Genomic DNA, 22,872 nt, shown 5'->3' with positions numbered 1-22,872 from the left:
ACACTATTTTGGCGCAAGACTCGCTGGGGATGCCCCAGCCTGCTCCAAGGCTCCTAAGGGCCTCCTTACAGCATTGGCTACATCCCTAAACCCATTTAGACCCAGGAACCCAGACACTGATGGCAGAAGAAATGCCTGGATGATGACATGGGGATGACCCACGTTCCAGGCCAGGAGCTGGGGGGGAGCTCACACCTTTCACGTGACTTGTATCATCCCACCATGACCTGCTAGGCCCCTGCCCAGGAACTTGGAGTGAGGACCTCAAGTGCCTCCCACAAGAAATGATTTAGGATAGAGGGTGAGAGACTGGGCTCTGGGGCCTGGCTTCTGAATTGGCATCTTCCCTCTGCTACTTACAAGCTACATGACAATAGGGAAGTTACTTAACCTCCCTGTGCCTCAGTGTCCTCACCTATAAAACAGCTTTGATGAGGAATGATGGCTTAGGACATGAAGGTGCTTAGAACAATGCCTGGTTCATAATAAGTGCTAAAAGATGGCTTTTATCAGGGGCTCAGATCTTAATCAGGAACTGTCAGATGTCTAGGAATAACTCCATGGCTCACCTTATGATTTGGCCTATAATCTCAACTAATTTGATACATTAGAGTGATGGTTTATTTAATTGTTTGCCTCCCCCCCCCCCCATGACACAGTTCTGTGAGAGCAGGGGCCTTGTCTGTCTTGTTCACACCTTTATACGCATGGAGTAGGTGTCCAAATAATTGTTAACTGAATGAATGCCTATACCAGATAAACTCAAACATCTCCCCGCCCAATCAAACCATTCTGAAAGCCCCTCATCTTTGTACTAAGCGGTCTGTCCACTTAGTTGAAACAACTGGCCGGCAAGAACAGTGTCTGCCACTTTGCTGTGGAAAGTCTGTCCTCCCCAAAGTCATCAGGATCTTTGCAAAAATAGTAGAGATTGAACTCTGCCAATCCAACTCAAAAGAGAGGATCTGGGCTTGGGTAGCACAGAGAACTTCAACTGCTGAATAAAAAAAAAAAAAAAAATGATTTCTCTGTGCTTTAGTTTGGCTGATTTCTATTAAATATGTGTTTAAGTTCCCCAATCCTTTCTTCATTGTGACCAATCAACTGTTAATCCCCTCCAATGAATACAGTAGTGTGTGTGTGTGTGTGTGTGTGTGTGTGTGTGTGTAGACTGGTTTTCGGTTATGAAATTTCTTTTTAACACTTCCCAAATATATCCTGAAATTTCTCATCTCTTCTTTTCCTGTGGAACCTTTAGTATATTTAAAGTTATTTTATTTCATTTATTTATTTATTTTTATGTAAGCTCTACACCCAACATGGGGCTTAAACTCATGACCCTGAGATCAAGAGTTGCATGCTTTACTACCAACTAAGCCCGCTAGGTGCCCCTATTAAAAAGTGTTGGTTTTTTTTTTATTCCTTAACTTAAAATTCCAGTATTTGATCATGTATGGTCTGTTTCTTTTGACTGATTTTTTCTCTACACTGAAGGCTATATTCTCTTGCTTCTTCACATTAGAAAATACATATTTTTCTTTTGACTGGTAATATCCTTTCCTCTATTAGGCAGGGAAGATGAGGGCCTGATCATTTGGAACCAATCAGAAATTAAACTAGTATGAAGGAGGACAGGATATATGATTCTTCTAGAGGGATCTTGAAATTGAAGCACCAGAAACCTAAAAAAGTCTGTCTTTGATTTTCAACACTCCCCCTGAACCTCCCCCCCTCAGCTTCCTCCACCTCCATAATTGTAAGACTGGGAAACTGTGAGCTTTTGAGACTTTGAAATCACCAAGTTTTTGAAGTTGCAAAACTCCAGCATCCCGAGATCTTCTGCTTTGCAGTCTTGCCCGAGACTCTGCTTGCTCGGCACAATTTCATTTAAGAAAATACTTGAATTGCCTTTACTTTGGGGTCTCCTTTAGATACAAGTTCAGCAGGCTGGCCCACAGGTTCATCACAAGTCTGGCTAGCCCCCCCCCCACCCCACCTCTTTCACCTGCCCTGCCCTCAGCCTCATAGCTAGCCCTGGTCTAATGTATCCTGGATGACCTGCCTACCCAGGAAGAACTTATTCCTCTGGAGTTTAGATTATTTTAGATTTTGTGTTCACGGATACTTGACAGCTTTAAAGAAAACTGTGGATTTTCTTTGGTTTATCAAGTGATTTCTTGCTATTTGAGCAGGAAGGAAGGCCTTTTTCATGTCCTCCTACACCTTCGCCAGAAACTGAGCAATGATTGATGAGTTCTTTGACAATATAAAATTCTCTTCAGGGGCGCCTGGGTGGCTCAGTCGGTTAAGTGGCTGACTTGGGCTCAGGTCATGATCTCCCGGTCTGTGAGTTCGAGCCCCGCGTCGGGCTCTGTGCTGACAGCTCAGAGCCTGGAGCCTATTTCAGATTCTGTGTCTCCCTCTCTCTGACCCTCCCCCGTTCATGCTCTGTCTCTCTCTGTCTCAAAAATAAATAAACCTTAAAAAAAATTTTTTTTAAATAAAATAAAATAAAATCCTCTTCAAAGTTCAGACATGAATTCCCTGCAGTCACAGCTTTAGCAATATAAAATATGTTATATATAAATATATACAGTATATATATTATATATAATTTTCATATAATTTTATATGAGATGTAAAATACTACTTACCATATAATACTTGTTCTGGGAAGATTACCTCCTCATGCCTGGTATATATTTTCTTGTTCCTTAGGGAATTCTACTTTACTATTTTTGCTCTCTGGCCCTACATTCATTTCTTTCCCAAACAAAAGAAAAAAAAAAGAAAAACAAGAGCTCTCTTGTTGTCTCTTGCTTAGTAATGATAAGAATGGCAACCACCATTTATTGAGCATTTACTATGACTCAGGCTCCATATTAAGGGATTTACAGATAGTGCTTCATTTAACCCTCCCTCACAAAAATCCACAAAGGGCCCACTATTATGATCCCATTTTGTAAATGAGGAAACAGATTTACAAAGATTGAGTCACTTTGCCCCAAGTCACAGAGGGAGGAGAGATTCAAATCCAGGTCCTACTAGTTCCAAGCCCAGTTGGTAACCACCACAGAATACAGTTCCTAGTTTGGATCCACATGGGCATCTTTCCTTTCCTGGAAGTTTCAGGACACATAAGTCCAGAACAAGATGAGGCAGTTTTCAGGGACTCCTCCTTGGTGATTCTATGGTTCCCTAGGAAGACAGCTCCATATATCAGTAGCACATAGATTTGTGAGCCTTCTTGCTCACGCTCTCTCTCTCAAAATTTGCTCTTGATCATTCCACATTATGGCTCAAGAACAAGGCTACACAAATCGTCCTCCTGTCTCATATTCTAGCCCATGTTTTTAGGCATGGCTCGTGGCCAGTTCCTCTGTTCTATCCAAAATATGGCTAAGAAGATAAAATGTATTAAGGGTCCATAATCTCTCCTCATAAATCCTCTCTCATCTGGGTTGACTTCCTAACCTTCCATCCCCTAGATTCTCCATAGCCTGAAAGTCTGGGTCACTGCAATGTGAGCTGAAGGTATGGCATCCTGGGTGGCTCTTCTGCACTCTCATTGCTCATCTCATTCGGTGGCTAAAGAACTCAGCCTGAGGGCCACGTTAAATAAGCTCCACTCTGGGGCACCTGGGTGGCTCAGTCAGTTAAGCATCTGACTTTGGCTCAGGTCATGATCTCGTAGTTCATGAGTGCGAGCCCCGTGTAGGGCTCCGTGCTTCTGATTCTCCCTCTCTGTCCCTCCCCACTCACACTCTGACTCTCTCTCTCAAAAATAAATATTAAAAAATTTAAAACAAAATAAAAGTAAGTAAATTAAACAAGCAAACAAATTCCACTCTGAAGTACAATGAAGTGTTTCCACTTAAGAAGTCAACTTTCCAGTTTATGAAGCCTTGGGAGGAAGCCTTAATGTTGACTTGAGATATCAGTGCCTTTTTAGCCACCGTCCAGCTCACAGTTCATAATAACCACTCCCTACAAAAGGAACCAGGATTCATGGAGAAATGGCTGGCGCCAGGACTTGGACATAAACAATCAAGGTGAACTTGAAACATCTGGTTGAGGGGCAGGCAGAAGGAAAGCAAGGAAGTGCCTAGAGAATAATGCTATAGAGTTGGCTTGAAAGGTCAATTCTGGGACAATTTGAGCATCAGAAAGAAAAATGATGATAACATTGCAAAATATGGAACAAATTTAAATTCATGCGTTCATAGTGCTGTAAAAGAGAAAGTCAGATGTGAGAAAATGATCATTGGTGGATCCAGGTGAAGGGCATATGAACGTACTATTCTTTCAGCTCTCCGTGAATATAAAATTTTTCAAAATAAAAAGTTGGAGGAAGGAAGAGAGAATCAGCTCCTTTCTGAAGCCTGGAATACTCTGAGCTTACTAAGCCAATCTTCTGCAGGCAAGAGGATGTGAAGAAAGTCCTCTCCTGGGCTCACTGACCTCAGGCCCTTCTCCTATGAACTTGGTTAATATAATCTGTCAATTGTTATGAATGAATCAATCACCTAACGGGTTTTAAGACTGTCATACCAATTATTAAGAATATTGTCAAGGACAGTGAGCAAATAAAGGTGCTATAGCATCTGCTCAACTGAATGCTCTATAATTCAAATATAAAATATTCTGATCCTTTGTGGCATTTGCCTGTCTCTTCTCTTCCAAGGTTCTATATGGCACTCAGGAAAAAATGCCAGGGCTCCACAGATCTTACTCAGCAGGAAGCCCTCCTTCTGAATTAAACAACCTGAAAGGATCACTTGGGTGCCATCTACTGGGTAAATGCTTGCATTGCTCCAGCCAGGAACAGGGCACCAAGTGTTCAGCTCCTTTATACAGGCAGGCAGCATAGTGCCCAGCGGTAGGCAAGCCTCAGCAAACAGCGAAATGAATTACTTCCTCCTTTGAATTCCCTTCACATTTATTTTATGCCAGTATGAGGTGCAGGTGATAAGAACCTAGTCCTCTCACAGTCAAGCCCTGTTTCCATAAGTTGGATTGTAAACTCATTGAGGGCTCATTGTTCTCCCTGGTGACCGACCCATAAGAAATGCTTCATAAATGCTTATGACTGTGATCAAACAACATACAATGTGCGAAAAGAGGCTTTCAGAACAAGCATAATGAAATTGAACAAGCATAACCGAACCAACACAGAATGAGATAGGAATCTGGCCATTATTCTGTTTGTTTCATAGCGCTGACCACATTCCAATTTTTTTTTTTTTTTGGTCTCTCCTCTCTATATTGCAAGATCCAAAATTACAGGGACCATATCTGTCTTGACATTGTATGTCCAGGACCTAGGAGCATCTATTTAAGAAATATTTTTAGGGGGCGCCTGGGTGGCTCAGTCGGTTGAGTGTCTGACTTCAGCTCAGGTCATGATCTCATGGTTCGTGGGTCTGAGCCCTGCGTCAGGCTCTGTGCTGAATGCTGGCTCAGAGCCTGGGGACTGCTTCGGATTCTGTGTCTCCTTCTCTCTCTGCCCCTCCCCTGCTCACACTCTATCTCGCTCTTTCAAAAATAAATAAATGTAATAAAAAAAATTTTTTTAAAGAAATATTTTGGGGGGTGCCTGGGTGGCTCAGTCGGTTGAGTGTCCAACTTGGACTCAGCTTATGATCTCGGGTTTTGTGAGTTCAAGCCCCGCGTTGGGCTCTGGGCTGACAGCTCAGAGACTGGAGCCTGCTTCTGATTCCATGTCTCCCTCTCTCTCTGTCCCTTCTCTGCTCTGCTCTGCTCACGCTCTCTCTCTCTCTCTCTCAAAAATAAATAAACATTAAAAAGAAATCTTTTTTGAATGGATGGGTAGATTAACGAATGATGCTCTCCGCTCTCTTTCCTAGGGTTCATGACCAGTTGCCCTGTTATCTGCTATCCTCAAGAAACCCTTGATCCTACACATGGGCACTCTCACTATCCAACCAGTCAGATTCCATATACAGCCACTTTTATACTGAGGCTAAAGCCAAGACTCAACCAATAGGTGTTATTTGGAAAGGCTCACGCAAAGGATTTCTTTGGGCAACTGCTCTCCTTCTGTCTTGTTACTACTTGCTTTAGCACTCTCCTGTATCCAAATATTCTTCTCTTTCCCTGTCCTGTCCCTAAACAAGCTCACTTATTTATACAGAGGGACTGGAGAACCATTTAGGAAATAATTGTACCCCTCCTCCTTGGGATGGTATACACTTCCCTACTTGACTGATCGGGGGCTTGGCCGTGTGACCTTTTTGGGGAAGTTAGTGGATGTGATGGGAGCAGAGGCCTTAAATGTGCCTGTGTGTTTGGCGCGGCCTCTAGTGTTTTTGCAACCCACCCTGAGCAGAGGACGTCCCAAGTAGCTGCTGCTCCTTTGGGGCTGAGCCCTGAAGCTGGAGCGCAACCCAGGCCAACCCCGCTGAAATCAGTTGAACCTCAGCCAACCCACAGACGCATGACAAAGGAAAATAAACATTTGTCCTTTTGAGATGGTTTGTTACACACACACACACACACATACACACACACACACACACACACACACAAATGACTAATATAGATGAACACCTTATCACCACTACTCCTGGAAGCTTCCACTTGGAAATTCTGCTCTATGATCACAGTACCCCTCCCTCCTACACGTTCCGCTACTCTATTGCCACTGCACCTGCTTTTCCACCTCGCTGACACCTCTGGTCACTGCCCTTTCTCCAGCCTCTTTCCGGTTTCATGTGGTCCCCAATCTGGACCATCATGTCTTAGCCAATGCGTGGACCCGCCAGATGACTGGTTTTATTCCCCTCTGCTGCCCTGCTGCCCGAGTACTGCCCAACCGTGTGGACTGTACCACTTACACAGGGGATCCAGCTACAGCGGGGTCCTTAGTCTGCTTGGACAAGCTTTACTTTGCCACGAGCTGGTGCCTTTCCTTAGTCCTCCTGCGGCTGTCCCAAACCTTCGGTAACTGCCCAGTCGCAGACGCACGTGCACTCTGCTGTCGGCAGGATTTCACTTCCCACTTCTCAGCGGAAAACAGAGCTGTCCGATGGGGCCTTGCCAGCAGAGGTAGGATGGCACTGTGCTTAAGGATGAGGGGTCTAGGGGCACTTGGGGGGCTCAGTCGGTTAAGCGTCCAACTCTTGATTTCAGCTCAGGTCATGATCTCACGGTTTGAGAGATGGAGCCCGGCATCAGGCTGTATGCTGACAGTGCAGAGCCTGCTTGGGATTATCTCTCTCTCTGTCTCTGTCTCTCTCTCTGTCCCTCCCCCACTCGTGTTCAATCTCTTTCTCTCTCTCTCTTTCTCTCTCTAAAATAAATAAACTTAAAAAAAAAAAAAAAGAAAAAGGGGCCTAGGGGCACCTGCGTGGCTCAGTCAGTTAAGCATCTGACTTCGGGTCAGGTCACGATCTCTTAGTTCAAGGGTTCAAGCCCCACAACGGGCTCTGTGCTGACAGCTCAGAGCCTGGAGCCTGCTTCAGATCCTGTGTCTCCCTCCCTCTGCCCCTCTCCTACTCACGCTCTGTCTCTTTCTCTCTCTCAAAAATAAATAAACATTAAAAAAAATTAAAATAAAAAAAAGAACAAGGGGTCTAGAATCACACAGACCTAGGCACCTTCCTGTTTTACCCACAGGTGAACAAAGGCATAGCTCAACCATTACCTCCCCTGTCCCTGACTCCCTGGGATTAATTGTCCTTTTATCTATGTTCTCAGAGCACTTAGCCATACCTAGTTCACAGATTTTTCTTGGCTTCCCATTGCTCTTAGAATAACATCTAAACTCTTGGGGCACCTGGGCGACTCAGTCAGTTGAGCATCCAACTCTTGATTCCAGGATGGTGGGATTAAGTACCAGGTCAAGCTCCACACTGAGTGTGGAGCCTGCTTAAGATTCTCTCTCTCTCCCTCTGCTCCTTTCCCCCACTTGGGTGTACTGTCTAAAATAAAATCAAGTTAAAGGGGTGCCTGGGTGGCTCAGTCAGTTGAGTGACCCACTTCAGCTCAGGTCATGATCTCACAGCTCGTGAGCTGGAGCCCTGCGTCAGGCTCTGTGCTGACGGCTCGGAGCCTGGAGCCTGCTTCAGATTCTGTGTCTCCCTCTCTCTCTGCCCCTAACCCACTTGCATCCTGTCTCTCCCTCTCTCACAAATAAATACACATTAAAAAAATTTTTTAATAAAATGAAATAAAATTAAAAATAAAATTAAAATTAAATAATAAAATAAAATAAAATAAAATGAAATAAAATAAAATAAAATAAAATATAAAAACATCTAAACTCTTTACCTACTTTCCCTGCCTCTAAGGTCATATGTGAGCCGACTCCGGCAGATGGCTCCACCCCATCTCATACCACTTCTCTGTTCACTCACAAAGAAAAAGAGCAACTTCCCACATCCAAAGGGGAGAAAACCCCAAAGTTATCTCATTACCCCAAAGGTCAATGTGAAATCTAACCATGTACATTATATCTCTTCTTTCTTTTTTTTTTCTTTTCTTTTTCTTTTTTTTTTTTAAACGTTTATTTATTTTTGAGACAGAGAGAGACAGAGCATGAACAGGGGAGGGGCAGAGAGAGAGTCACAGAATCCGAAACAGGCTCCAGGCTCTGAGCTGTCAGCACCGAGCCCGACGCAGGGCTCGAACTCACGGACCGTGAGATCATGACCTGAGCCGAAGTCGGACGCTTAACCGACCAAGCCACCCAGGCGCCCCATATCTCTTCTTTCTTAAACTTTTATTGAGGGCGCCTGGGTGGCTCAGTCGGTTGAGTGTCCAACTTCGGCTTAGGTCATGATCTCACGGTTTGTGAGTTCGAGCCCCGCATCGGGGTCTGTCCTGACAGCTCAAAGCCTGGAACCTGATTCGGATTCTGTGTCTCCCTCTCTCTCTGCCCCTCCCCCACTCATGCTCTGTCTCTCTCTGTCTCAGAAATAAATAAACATTAAAATTTTTTTTAAAAAACCCTTTTATTGAAAGTAGTTTTTATTTCTGGGCCACCTACCAGCTTGGCAATTAAGGAGCATATAGAACAATAATGATGTATTTATGTATTTGTTGAGCTTTTACTATGTACCAGACAGAGCATTAAGTGCTTCATATGCATTATGAATTCTTGAACTAACCCTAGGAGGTAGCATTACTCCCACTGTAAAGAAAAGGAAACTGAGCTTAGCAAGGTTAAGCGACTTGGCAAAGGCCACGGTGCTAGTGACTGGCAAAATTACAGGTCTGCGTCATTCCAGAGCTTGTAGTCTTGACCTTTATGCTACACCATCCTCAGAGAACAGCGGCCAAAGGCAGACCAGGGTTAAATCCCACAGCTAATCCACCTAGAACCCACCTAAAATGACATTGAAGTTTTTAAATCTGCAACCAAAACCCAGCACTTTTAAAAGTATCTGTATTCTGGGGGTGCCCCAGTGGCTCAGTTGGTTGAGCCTCTGACTTTGGTTAAGGTCCTGATCTCAGGGTTCGTGAGTTCGAGCCCCACCCACGTTGGGCTTTGCAGTGATAGTGCAGAGCCTGCTTCAGATTCTCTGTCTCCCTCTCTCTCTGCCCCTCCCCTGCTCGTGCTGTCTCTCTCTCTCTCTCTCTCTCTCTCTCTCTCTCTCTCTCTCAAAATAAAAAAACATTTAAAAATAAATACATAAAATAAATTTATCTGTATTCTGGATAATTTAACATCCAGGTTCATCCGAAAATCCTAATACACCAATTCTCCTCCAGATAGAGCGGAGTCCCTCAGCTGCAGACCACACAGCGAATCCTTTGCCTTAGACTCTCGAAGCTCATGGCATTTTGCTGCAGGTGGGGTCAGGCAAAAAAAGCAACAATACTCTATACTCATCTCTGCAAACTGGGACTATCATTCATAAGAGTAAATTCGCTGGGACTGTCAACTCATCCTGTTTCTGACTCAAATAGGGAGCATGTCGGGGCGCCCGGGTGGCTCAGTCGGTTGGGCGTCCGACTTCAGTTCGGGTCATGATCTTGCAGTTTGTGAGTTCGAGCCCCGCGTCGGGCTCTGTGCTGACCGCTCGGAGCCTGGAGCCTGCTTCAGACTCTGTGTCTCCCTCTCTCTCTGCCCCTCCCCCACTCACGCTCTGGCTCCCTCTCTCTCAAAAATAAACATCTAAAAACAAACACAAATAGGGAGCATGTAACAGAGGCTTCAAAAGATAACAGTCTGTGGCTCCAGACTCTCAGAGGGACAGTCACTGTCAGGGCACTGCGGAGGGGAGTTTTAAACTGAGAGGTTAGATTTCCACTCCGTTTTCAAGGGCTTATTGAAACTCAGAGGGGAACCCTAATAAAGATTAAGTAATTCTTAGAGACGAAGTCAAACCCAGAAAGAATCCCTTCCCTGGGAGAAGCGGCATGCCGACAATTTGATGTGGGTGCCAGGAATTTAACTCAGGATTCAAGAAATTCACCAATAGAACTTGATATTTAAAATGCACTACAGAACTCAGCATGGTTGAAGCCTCATTCACCGGTTGCTGACCACGGCTAACACACAACTGCTTCTGTGTTAACAGACACGAGGCGTGCTGGGTGCAGAATGTCTTGGCTTCGTTTAGGAGAAAGGAGAAGATTTAAGAGCAGATATAAACCCCTGGTCGCCAATTCTAAACAGATGTCCACCATCCGCACCCAGCAGATGGAAACACGCCTTTGTTTTGTTTTTTTTTTTTTATAGTCTTACCTAGAAAGCCCTCTGGCCGCAGCTTTCCAGAACTCAGATTCCAACAGACAAACCTTAGTGTGTTGCAAGCTGCCACGTGAACACAGCATGCACAGGGAGGGGGCCGCGTCGGGGTCTACTCACGCATGCAGTCTCCTCCGTACCAGCCCGCCCGGCACTCTGCGCAGTAGATGCCCTTCACGTAGAAGTCGTCCAGCGTGCCCCCCCACGAGCCGTTCCGGCAGGCCTTGCAGTTTTCAAAGATGGTACAGCCTGGAAAATTCCCCAGCAGAAGGATGTTAGATTAGGCACTTATGGGTTCTGGGGCGCCTGGGTGGCTCAGTCAGTCGAGCGTCCGGCTTCGGCTCAGGTCACGATCTCACAGTTCGTGAGTTCGAGCCCCGCGTCGGGCTCTGCGCCGACAGCTCAGAGCCTGGAGTCCGCTTCAGATTCTGTGCCTCCCTCTCTCTCTCTGCCCCTCCCCCGCTTGCACTCTGTCTCCCTCTCTCTCTCTCTCTCAAAAATGAATAAATGTTTAAAAAATTAAAAAAAAAAAAAGCCCTTACGGGCTCTAATGGACAGCAGGAGAGAGACACCGTAACTTCTCAGGGCCCCATCTCAGATGAAGGCCTCTGGGCCTAGAAAGGTGCCTGAGCCCTGAGCCCTTGGGAAAAGATACTCATTCCTAGAAAAATGCCAGAGCACCAGAATCCACAGCGAGGAGTCCAAGGGGGGGGGGGGGTGGTCTGAACCATCTTCCAAGTTAGTGGCTGACGTTTTGAAGTAACGTGAAACTACTTCTAGTAAAAGCTAGAATCTGTCTATCAACGTAGCATATTTATTTCTCTTTCTAAAAGGATTATGTCCATATTGTGGAATATTTAGAAAATTCAGACAGGCAAAGCGAATTAAATTAAAAACACCTAACGGTCCATCACCCAGGAGCAACGATTGGTAACACACCCTCTCTGTGTATATACAAAAACACATTTTCTTAAAATTAAGCTTGAGTCATAGACTGTACATTCTGTTTTTGTAACTTACTTTTTCAGTTAATAATAGATAGTATCTTCCTGTTCTGTTAAATAGTCTTCTATACCATATACTTCCATAACCCAAGTATGCCGGGGAAACAACCTCAACGCCTAATAAGGGGCTCACCCCAGAACGTGTTGCCCTGCCCCCACCAGCAGGCCACACCAGAAGGTTGAGCAGCTCCCAGTTAAGGGTCATTTTTAAAACACAGTCTCTTGAGGGGAGGGGGGCAGTGATGAAAGATAGAGATAATTCGATCCCACTTATCAAAATGGAGGGCTAAGTTCTCCGGCTGTGTTTCCCTGAGCAAAGTGCTGAAGCTCTCCGTGCCCTCATGTTATCATCTGTAAAACAGCGGTAAAAACTGTACCTGCCCCTAAGGGTTATTTTAAAAATTAAATGAACACATACATATAAAGGACTCGGCACATAGTACATACCCCCCAAATATGAACGATAATTCTTACTCCGCACTCCCATACCTGCACGTGGCTTATCCTACCACTGCACATAACCTGCTCAATGTTTAACTGCCTGTCTGTTTGCCTATGACGGACTGAGGTCTTGTTCAACAATATATTCCCAGCACTTAATGTGATATCTGGAACATAGCAAGTGTTCAAGAAGTACTATTTGAATGAATGAATAAATGGACGGGATGGACGGATGGACGGAGGGACGGGTGGGTGGATGGAGAGATGAACTGCCAATCCAGGTTTCTCAACCATTGGAGACGACCAGCGTTTCCTTGAGCTGATAGCACACCTCTGTGATCTGGGCTGGAACTGGGTTGTCATCCGCCCGTAGTGTGCACTTGTAGTCCTCTCTTTGCACACCACCCTGATGCGGCGTCCCTGTCCTAGTGCTTCCTCCCACCAGAGAAGAAGAGCTGCTGATATGATTCATCAAATCCCACATGTGGGTCATGTGGCCCACAACCGGGTCCCAGGGGAGCCACCGTGCTTTCCAAAGGCCATCTTCACCCATGTGTCACTTTCCCCGCTTTGGTTCCCTATCCGCGCTGCCACTGAGGAGGCAAACGGACTCCGAGTCTGCCCCTAACTACCCCGCCAACTCTCTCTCTGGGCACGGTAACTTCAAGGCCTTTGGGTGCAAGCCACAAAAAACGGCCAGGTGATCAAGATGAGCAAGGCGATGACGCAAAGACACTAAGTAGCTCACGGCATTGCCAGAAAAGCCAGAGGACTGAGTTCAGAGCTACCTAGCCTCAAGCCACACGAAAATACACGGCACACTCGATCCAGGGAGGGCCCGAGTGCTGCGGGACACCGTGGGACATCACTACTGACATCCCCACCACCATGTGCCTGGGTGTGGATGCCTGTAACCACTGCCACCAGAGGAGATGGCTGTCTACCGTAATGAGGAAAAGAATAGAGATTCTAAAGCTGTGCTGCTGCGATCCCATCTCTCACCTTTGAGACTGGCAAAAATCCACAATGATTTGTGTCGCAAGGCTTTGGGAAAACAGCACCCTCATATCCGGCTGCTGAGAATGCCGAGCGCACGGGGGACGATACAAAGGCCGGCAACGTGACATAGGCACCTCTCTTTGACTCAGCAACCTCTCTTCCAGGAACCTACCCCAAAGAACACTGCAAAATACTAAGTGATGTATGTCTAAGGCTCTTCGCTGTAGTATTATTTATAATAGCAAAAGGCTGGAAACAACCCAAATACTCATAAACTATAGGAGTCCACACAATGCAGTTACCTGCAACCGTAAAAAGAAATGGAAAAAAAATGGCTTTATCCATCCGGTCAGTGAGTGATCTCCAGCATATGGTGTTAAGAGGAAAACAAAAAGCAAGGTAGTTAGCGGTGTTTATCGTAGGCTGTCTTTTGTGCCAGGGGAAAGATATATAAATGTATATACAAATGTGTATTTGCTCCTGTTGTCAAATACAGAACACAGATGGAAACAAAAAACCTGCCTATATATCAAGTATGTGGTGTAACACCACAGACGAAAGAACGACTATATTTAGGGGGATGTAGCCTAAGGTCAATAAAAACCGTAATAATCAGTGGCCTTGTTAGTATTAATGGTGCTATCGCAAAAAAAAAAAAATAGTGCTATTGCTATTTTGTACAATGATATTATGCTATAAGATAAAGCAAATAAGTGATTAGGTTAATACCATTAGGAAACAGTGTCTTCACCATGACAGAAAAGACACGCAAATATAAAATTAGCAAAGTTAATTAAACCACCTCGGAATACTACATTTGCACTTGACTACCGGCATAAACTCCTTTTTCTCTTTGTTTAAAAATACGTATTTCCTAGCCCCATCCACTTTAAATAAATAAATGATAGCCTAGTACAACAAGGACAGTTCAGGGACAAGGCACATGTTGGGAGCCCAGATTATGGCGTCAAGCCCAGAATTCCTTGGAGGGATGGCTGGTTCCAGATCTGGGGCAGAAAATACACAAGAAGGGCCTGAAATCAAGTAAGCTCTCAAACACTAGAGTGGTCATGTCAGAAGAACACAGATGGACACGGAGGGGGGCCCCCAGTGTCCTGAGATAGGGGGATGTATGCATGAAAATGAATCGTGACTGAAATGGATTAAACCACATAAGTAGAAGCACCTAAGTTCATAATTTCACACTGACACACACCATGCACACGTCTCTTTGATCACCAGTAGGAACTGCTAGGGCATCAACTCACTATTCTGAAAATGAGAAAAAGAAAACAAGCCTTTATGTCACCTGCCCTTTCAGGAACAACCAGCTGGTCACCGCTTAGGTCCAAAGATCATTCCTAGCATTCCTCAAGGGGGCGACACCGGGTGCCTCGTGTGTGACGTAACGGGAAGATGTTGGTACGGCTGAGACAGGTGTTGACTGCCGTCTGTACAATGCAGCAGGAAGCACAAAGCACCACTTATGAAGTTCTCTTACTTATCATGAAATCAAAGCCCCGCCGTCACCCCAACAGTGACCACCAGGCTTTTGGAAATACTGAAAATCATCCAAAGACTGATGCCACTACCAAGGATCCCGGGTTGAGAGACCCTGGTTTCGTTCTCAAAATTTCCTTAGAAAATCTGGAAGCATTACTCAAGTATTTCCCTCCAAACCACACTAACCACCAGAAAATTGGGGCCGTTGGTTTCTTTTCTAGATCAAATGGACAAAGGCTATACCGAGGTCACTTGAATTTCCAAACGCAGCATTGCTCTCTTCTAAGAAGGAAGACAGTTTAGAAATATCACTTGTTTACTTGAGCCCCATTTTCTTTCCACTTCTATAGCTTCCCACGAAAGAAATTTCCTGGTAGTTACGTGCGTCATTCTGGGTGTTTGTCAAAGAGGGGGGAAAAGCAGAAACGAGAGAAGTTCCCCAAACGCACTTTTGACATCCTTTCGGTCTTCAGCCCGAGGAAAGCGTGTTGGAAACTCTCTACATCTTCCTTTTGATCTGGCCTACGAGGGAAAAGGTAAGACGCCCCTGGGGAAAGCCAGGCGTGCCAGGGAGCAGACAGGAAAGCGCCTAGAAATTGTTCGGTGGCTTGCTAATCACATTGGAAACATCTTCAGTCTGAGGCTCGGGGTGTTCACGGGCCTCTGGGCAGACAGGCACTGCGGTGAAAAACGACAATCACTGTCCCCTCAGTGGTGGGGATACGGTGGCTCGGAAGAAGGCAAAGAAAAGTACACGGTGGCCTGGGAAGGTCCCGTCTCACCTTCAGATGCTCCTATATTACTGGGACCCCCTCCTAAATGTCCAGCTCAGAGCCAGAGCGTCATCCTTGACTTCTGCTTTTCCCTTCCCTTCCCCATCCAGCCAATCCCAAACGGTTGTCAATTCCACTCCCTTGCATTGCTCTGAAATCCCGCCACCTCTCTCCATCTGCAAGGCTTCGGCATTCATTGAGGGCTCCGTTACTCCCCCCCCCCCCCCCCCCGCACCTCCTGGCCTGCCCTTCCTCTAATCCTTTCTCCATATCTCAGCCAAAGAGAAAATTGCGTTTCACGTCTTTGCTCAAAGATCTCCAATGTTGCTAAAATTTCTTCAGGATATAGCCTAAAGTCAAAGCACAACGTGCAAAGCCTATCGGGGCTTGGACCCTCAGATAGCTCTCTTAGAATCTTTTCTCTTTGTCTTGTTTATCACTCTTCATGTTTCTCATCTCTCTCTCTCTCTCTCTCTCTCTCTCTCTCTCTCACACACACACACACACACACACACACACACACACACACAGCTTCCTTTGGCCAGACCAGGAACATGCAATTCCCAAACCCCATGCTTTCTCTTGCCACAGGGACTTAGCACATGCTCTCGGCTACGGCTTGAGCTCTCTACCACACCCCCTCCACCCCGTTCAGTTTGCTGCTTCCACCTTCCGCACACCTATCACCTCCTGCAGTAAGCTCCACCGCCACCCTCCGTCGCCATCCCCGCTCCCATGGCACCTGGTGTTTCTCTATCACAGCACTCCCCACGCTGTGTACTGTAGCTGCCTGTTTACTCGTCCATCGCCCCCGCCAGGCTACAAGCTCTGGGAATGCAGGGAATATGTCTTTTTTTAAAAAAAACATCATTGTATTCCCAGTATCTGCTATGGTCCATAGGAGCTGCTGAGTCTTTCACTAAATGACCGAAAAAGTGGATGAATTCACAGCTTTCCCATGTTAACGGTGAAGAGGGTTCTAATTCCTCCACTTCCCTGGCCTGAAGTTAGAACAGAGCAGAATCATGCCACTTTTCACGTCGCGGCATCACAGCCTCCTGGTATCTGTCGGCCAGGATGTTAAGCCTCTTCCCACTCACGACCTCAGGAAAGCCGAAGGCAGCCTGAGGTCTCGCATTCCATGCTCACCTGGGTGAATGAGGCAGGAGTCGCACTCATTCTCCTCGTTCCTGCAGCAAGGGATGGTGTAACCCACTACCTCCTTCTTTCCAGGGCAGACGCATTCGATCTGATCGTATTCACAGCACTCCCGACACATGATATTCCACTCGGCTCCCGGGCAGGCCTCATTAATGACCGTGTACTCTGAAATGGAAACCGGCAGCTGAGCACAGGGGTTCTGGTAGGAAGGGGTAAGACCCATGAGGGCTCTACTGGGACGATGCAACCTTGCCCTATAAATGCATCATCCCGCCTGAATGATAGAGAAGGCCGTGGGGATTCTTCCTAGGCCAGTGTCTCCAGAGTGGGGTGGCCTGACCTGAAGGGTGTTCAAAATCATCCACCGGGGCACAGACGAAATTGTGTTAGAAGTATTATTCATTTTTATTTCTTAAAAAAAAAAAAAAGCTAAGAACTGATGTTTTATCAGTATATAATCTGTGCGAATACACAAAAATAATGTAAACAAGTATACATTTCTTGAGTGTCTATGTCCATTTCTATTTTTGCTGGGGTGCATCCGGCTACTTCTTACAGCTACATAGGTTGTACACTGCACAACTCCAGGAGGAACCACTCAACTGAACACCTGTAGAGCATAGCCCAGACATTTGGGCCATCAAAAAAGTTTGGAGACTACTCTGTAGACGAGGCCATTCAAGTTCAAGGCTAATTGCCAAGCAGAGACCATGTCATTTCCTCCAAACTTGGCTCCTCGATTTTGCAGCATGCCATTTTTATCGTATCTTCAAAGCTAACACCAACAAAAAAGACAAAAAGTATCTTAATTAGTATGTCTGGGAGAATTTCAATGTTTTACCAGGGTGAACTCATTGGCAAAACTTCATTCAGTCCCCAAATACAACTGAGCGTTCTTTCCCATGAGAGAGAGAGAGAGAGAGAGAGAGAGAGAGAGAGAGAGAGAAAAGTATTTCTGGGTAGAACTTCTGTCTTTCTTTCTTTTTTAAAACATACCTTAAGTAAATGAAAAAGAAAAACCATCTGGTAAAATCTATAAGAGGACTCGGTTGGAGGCTGCCCAGAGGAACCCAGCCTAAAAAACAGACTGAGTTTTGATTGGCTCTTTTTTCTCATCCACTCTCAGTTTCCAAAAATTTTGCACAAAGACGATGACTGAAGAAGAAATAGGTCAGATATTTGAGGGAGAAAGCGAATCTGGCTTCTCTGTGAAGTCGTCCCTGAAAACCCTGGGCAAGGATCCCCCAACATGCTTTGCAGGCCCACATAAACCAACACTAGGATCTGTGGTGGCTTCTGACCTCTCGAATTTCACAGTTTAGTTTTGTTTTCCCCTCCTAAATTTGGAAGCCTGACGCTGAGTTGATCATCTTTAACCTGCCAGGTAGAACCATCCAGAGAAACTATCACCATCTCCTGTCAGCCTCAGGTCATAAGAACATTCTAGCATCCTAGCAACGAACTACTTGCATAATAAGAGATGATTCCTGACATGGAATAAATTTAGCTTTTTGAAAAATTTTCTAATTTTCCCCCCACAAACTTTGGCCAGCCAGCAAAGGTCCTCACGATGGCATTTGGGAGTGATTGGTAGAGATTACTGTAATGTCGCTAGTGAGGTTTTGTTTCCCCCACTAGTTTGCGGGCCCCACCAGGACAGACACCGGGATAGATACTCGGCTTCCCACGTTTCTGATGTTGGCTGGATGAAGTGAATGACTTCTAAAGTGTAGACAAGGGGCGCCTGTGTGGCTCAGTCAGTTAAGTGTCCGACTTCGGCTCAGGTCATGATCTCACGGTTTGTGGGTTCAAGCCCCACGTCAGGCTCTGTGCTGACAGCTTGGTGCCTGAAGCCTGCTTCGGATTCTGTGTCTCCCCCTCTCTCTGCCCCTCCCCTGCTTGCTCGCTCTCTCTCAAAAGTAAATAAACATTAAAAAAATAACTTAAATAAAATAAAATGCAGATGAGAACATAATGGTTAAAAATGAGAAAGAGCAGGAGAAAACACAAAGGTAAATCTCCATCGTGTTTGGCAACGCGTCCTTAAATACGACCCTTAAACATGAACAACAGAGAAAAAACAGATAGATGGGGCTTTATCACAATTAATAAATTTTCTGCAACAAAGGACATGTCAAGAAAGTAACAAGACAGCCTACAGAACGGGGGGAGAGATTTGCAAATGAAAGATTTGATAAGGGCTTCGTATCAAAAATACATAAAGAACTCCTACGACTCCACCTCAGAAAGACAAACAGGCATCGCTGAGGAAATGCAAAATAAAACCATGAAGAGATACCAGCTCACAGTACCGGGGTGGCTACAAACAAGAAAAATAAGAGGTGGCAAAGATGTCGAGGGACTGGAACCCTCGTGTGCTGCTGGTGGGAAGGTAAGGTGGGGGCAGTGGAAACGAGGGTGGCGGTTCCTTCAAAGGCAAACACCGAAATGTCACTGAGCCCCAGTGACTCTACTCCCACCTACCTTCCCAAAAAATCAAAAATAGAGACTCAAAACAGATGCGTGTAGGCCAATGTTCACTGCAGCATTATTCCCCGGAGTCAAAAGGTGGGACCAACCCAAGTGTCCATCAGGAGATCAGTGAGTAAATAAAATGTGGTGCAGGATACAGTGGTACTCAGACCGTGGAATATTACTCAGCCACGAAAAGGCATGCAGCACGGCTGCTACCTGCAGGTGCCCAGTATGAACACGATATGGAGAAAAATAAACAAATTAACCTGCACTTGCCTTTGAAAACCTTCATGGCTGGTGTGAGGGAGACAAGAAAGGAGGGTTGTTGTGTGGGACGACTTCCACTATCACTGACCGATGTTGACTACAGTACAGTATTAATAAACTCTTGTCATACACCGTATTTAATGTAACTGGCAATAAGGGAGCAGAGGAACGGGTCTCCATCTGCAGGCAGCCGGACCTAGAATGAGGCAAAGCATTCCTGAGCTTACTCTTGTATGGAAAAGCAAAGGACTGTCCACGGGTGCTTTGAAGTGACAAAAAATACACCCGTGCCAGTTGTGGGCACCTTCCAATGTTCTGAAAAATCCCTGATTTCTGCCAAACACCACGGCCTGAGATCGAGCATCCAAGCACGGGAGATGATGGCCCACCATCCCACAGCAAGAGAAGAGACAGAAGAGCCATTGGCTCAGCTGTGATCATGTGACATTCGGCATCACATACTACTCATATTGCAAGACGTGGCTCGTTTCTCAAGTCAAAATTTATTAGAAATGCTTGCTTGTTTTGCACAACACTCACAGTCCAAGGTTTTACTATATAGCATACCAGTTCCTTACTGAAAATGTTCATGTTGGCTCCCACTGCGTTTGGAACAAAGCCCAAATGCTCCGTCATGGCCCACAGGCCTTTGAGAACCCACCACTCCCTACCCCTCCAAACATTTTCTTGGCCATGGTCTCCCACCTTCTAGAAGTTTCTCAAAACCACCAAGCTCTTGTCCACCTCCGGGCCTTCACGTTTGCTTTTCCCACTGCCTCTGTTTCACCCTTTTAGGCCTTATGATAAATGACACCTGCTCAGAGAGGTTCTCACTGACTTCTCCCCTGGAAGTGCATAGCTCCACCCGCCCCCTCCATGATAATCTCTACTAAGTGTTTCCTTGTCTAGCCCTTACCACAACTTATACTCATTTTCGGCATTTCCATTTACCTGCCTATTGTCTGCATCCCTTACATGACCATAAGCTGGTAGGAGCCACATCTAACTTGTTCACAGCTGCTAGGGAAGGGTCTGGCACACAAAAGGCGCTCAATACATGCTTATTGAATGAATCCGCCTTAACACCCGAGCTACCTCTCTTCAATAGTCCAGTATTTCCATCCAGTAGGTCCTGGCTTGGAGCTACAAGCCAGGGGAGCTGGCTTCATCCCATAATTTGCTATTGGAACTAAGGCACTTTCCATCTGTAGAGAAGTGCCTGGGACAGTGGGTCCAGGCTATCTGCCTTGGGTCCAGCCCCCACCTTGTCCAGCTATGCACAATCTGAACCCCGGGAACAGCAAATATGCCTGTGGGGTGTGGCTCGTGTCTTAGCCCTCCCTCTGTTCACCTTAGGGTAAGCCCTACATCCTTCAGGCTTTTCTAAGAATTTATAAGCACGAGTAACTCCTGGGAGGGCAATGGCAGGATAAAAGTAATTTGCAACTTTTACAAGCCTTTAAACTTAAGAAGGCCAAGTGAGGTCGGCTCTACTCCAACGGAGAGTGACGTCCATTTCCCCCTAAGCAGCAGGCAACACCTCTGGCCCAGCCATGGAATATTCTGGCCTCCTTTTTACCCAGAAATTAATTCCCTAAAATGCCTTCATTGACATTTCTTTTAACTTCAATGAGCAAGTCCACCTCTGCCCTCCCAAGCCCATCATATTAACTTCATAGGTAACGTCCCGGGCGCCGTATCATCTTAACCAAAGGGAATGATCCCGGGAAGCTAGTCTGTCTGCCAGGTCCACCAACTTGCTCCTTTTCGAGGATTCTGTGGGTGGCAAACAGAATAATGGCCCTCCCAAAGATGTCCACATCCTAACCCCCCAAAACTATGAAAATGTTGCCTTACAAGGCAAAAGGGATTTTGTAGATATAACTAATTTAAGGATCTTGAGATGGGAAGAGTATGCTGGATTGTCCAGGTGGGCCCAGCATCATTGCAAGGACCCTCATAAGAGGGAGGCAGGATGCTCAGAAAGAGGTGACAACAGAAGCAGAGACTGGACTGACGTGTTCTGAAGATGGAGAAAGGGACGACGAGCCAAGGGACACAGGCAGCTTCTGGAAGCTGGACAAGGCACGGGAACAGACCCTCCCTGGAGCCTCCTGAAGGAATGCAGGCCGGCCGATACCTCGATTTTAGCCTCAGGAAACTCATTTCAAACTCCTGACCGCCAGAACTGGAAGAAATAAAGGTGTGCTGTTCTAAGTTACTAGTAAGTCTGTGGTAATTTGTTACCGCGGTAACATACTAACAGAACTAACATGCTGCGTCTTCTCAGAAAAAATAAATAAATAAAGGTTTAACCACCCCGTCCCTCAGTTTCCCCACTGAACACAGTGCCAAGAATACGGGTGAACTGACAAATTCATTCTTTCATTGCACAAGTATTTACCAAGTGTCTGCTTGTGTCCTGTAGGAGGCTGGGTGCTGGGATACGATGGAGAGAAAAACAGACACCCTTCCAGCCTTACAGAAGTCACTGTTTTGTAGAAGAAGAGACTAAGGGCAAACGACCTCACAAACACATAATCACTAACTGTGGTAAGGAAACTTCAGGATGCTCTGAGAACAAATGGACGGTCATGAAGGGACATTAGTACCAAATCTATGGGACTCACAGGGTTGCTGGGGGGGGGGGGGGGAGGACGTTAAATGCAACCACAGGTAGAGGGGCACCTGGCTGGATCAGTCAGTGAAACATATGACTCTTGATCTCGGGCTTGTGAGTTCGAGCCCCCACCTGGGGTATAGCAATTACTCAATAAATAAATAAATACATGAGTAAATAAATCTTAAAAAACAAAACAAAACCAAAAACTCAGAAATCCGTGTAAGTGCCGGAGGAGGCAATGGTTTTAATGGTTTTGTGACTCGACCTGTTCCCTCTGGTCTGGCAAATCCATCACCCTTCTTTCTCCCCAGCTTTAACAGAGACGAGAAGGTGCCCTCAAAATATATGTGTAAGAAATAAATAGATAAATGAAATATTCTGTAAGAAATAATTAAAGTTGACCAGCTGAAGAGATTTTAAAACACAGTAGGCAGACAAAAGCAATCTCCTGGACTTTTCCTCCCTCCATTTCTTAGAATTACATTTGCAGAAAAGGCATATTGGTCATTTGGCTTTTGCTGTATAGATTTCAGGGAATTTCAATATGGTGCTAGAGGCCAGTTCCAGAAAGTAGGGTTGAGAGAAACCTCTCCAATAGCAGAAGTTACTGGATGTACGTGTGAATACTAAAGCATGTCAGCATGTGTTTACCTAAAGTGCTTTTATATTGTTCATGCAATTTAATCTTCAACGTGACCCAGGGAAGTAGGTTTTTCTTTTAAGTTAAAATGATGTAGCCTTACTTCTTCACTTTACCAGCGAGGAAAAGGAGGAAAAGAGCTAGGTAGGAGAAGAAGTAAAGAGAAATGCCAAAGCTTTTCTGGGCAATTAATTCTGGGAGGACGGGAGGCCAATACAGACGTGTGGGCCTAGGGAGGGGGTGAAAAACCCACTGCTCAGAGGGCAACG

At 45.7% G+C, this 22,872-nt stretch overlaps 1 protein-coding gene across 4 annotated transcripts in view; it reads right to left on the bottom strand.

The window, feature by feature from the left end:
• PAMR1 (peptidase domain containing associated with muscle regeneration 1) overlaps positions 1-22,872 on the bottom strand; it is a 163,711-nt gene that overhangs the window by 43,421 nt on the left and 97,418 nt on the right. For 3 of the 4 annotated variants that reach the window (XM_053203310.1, XM_015074400.3, XM_053203308.1), the window contains 2 exons: positions 16,587-16,763; positions 10,838-10,966 (listed from right to left, as the gene is read on the bottom strand). In XM_053203310.1, coding sequence (XP_053059285.1) covers positions 10,838-10,966; positions 16,587-16,716 — 259 coding nt within the window. In that variant the 5' untranslated portion in view covers positions 16,717-16,763. The remainder of the gene's footprint in view (positions 1-10,837; positions 10,967-16,586; positions 16,764-22,872) is intronic. The other variant, XM_053203309.1, reaches the window with a different exon arrangement.

This window comes from Acinonyx jubatus, chromosome D1 (assembly GCF_027475565.1).
Source record: "Acinonyx jubatus isolate Ajub_Pintada_27869175 chromosome D1, VMU_Ajub_asm_v1.0, whole genome shotgun sequence".
Taxonomy (NCBI): Eukaryota; Metazoa; Chordata; class Mammalia; order Carnivora; family Felidae; genus Acinonyx; species Acinonyx jubatus.
This window is presented reverse-complemented; position numbering and strand designations above follow the sequence as displayed.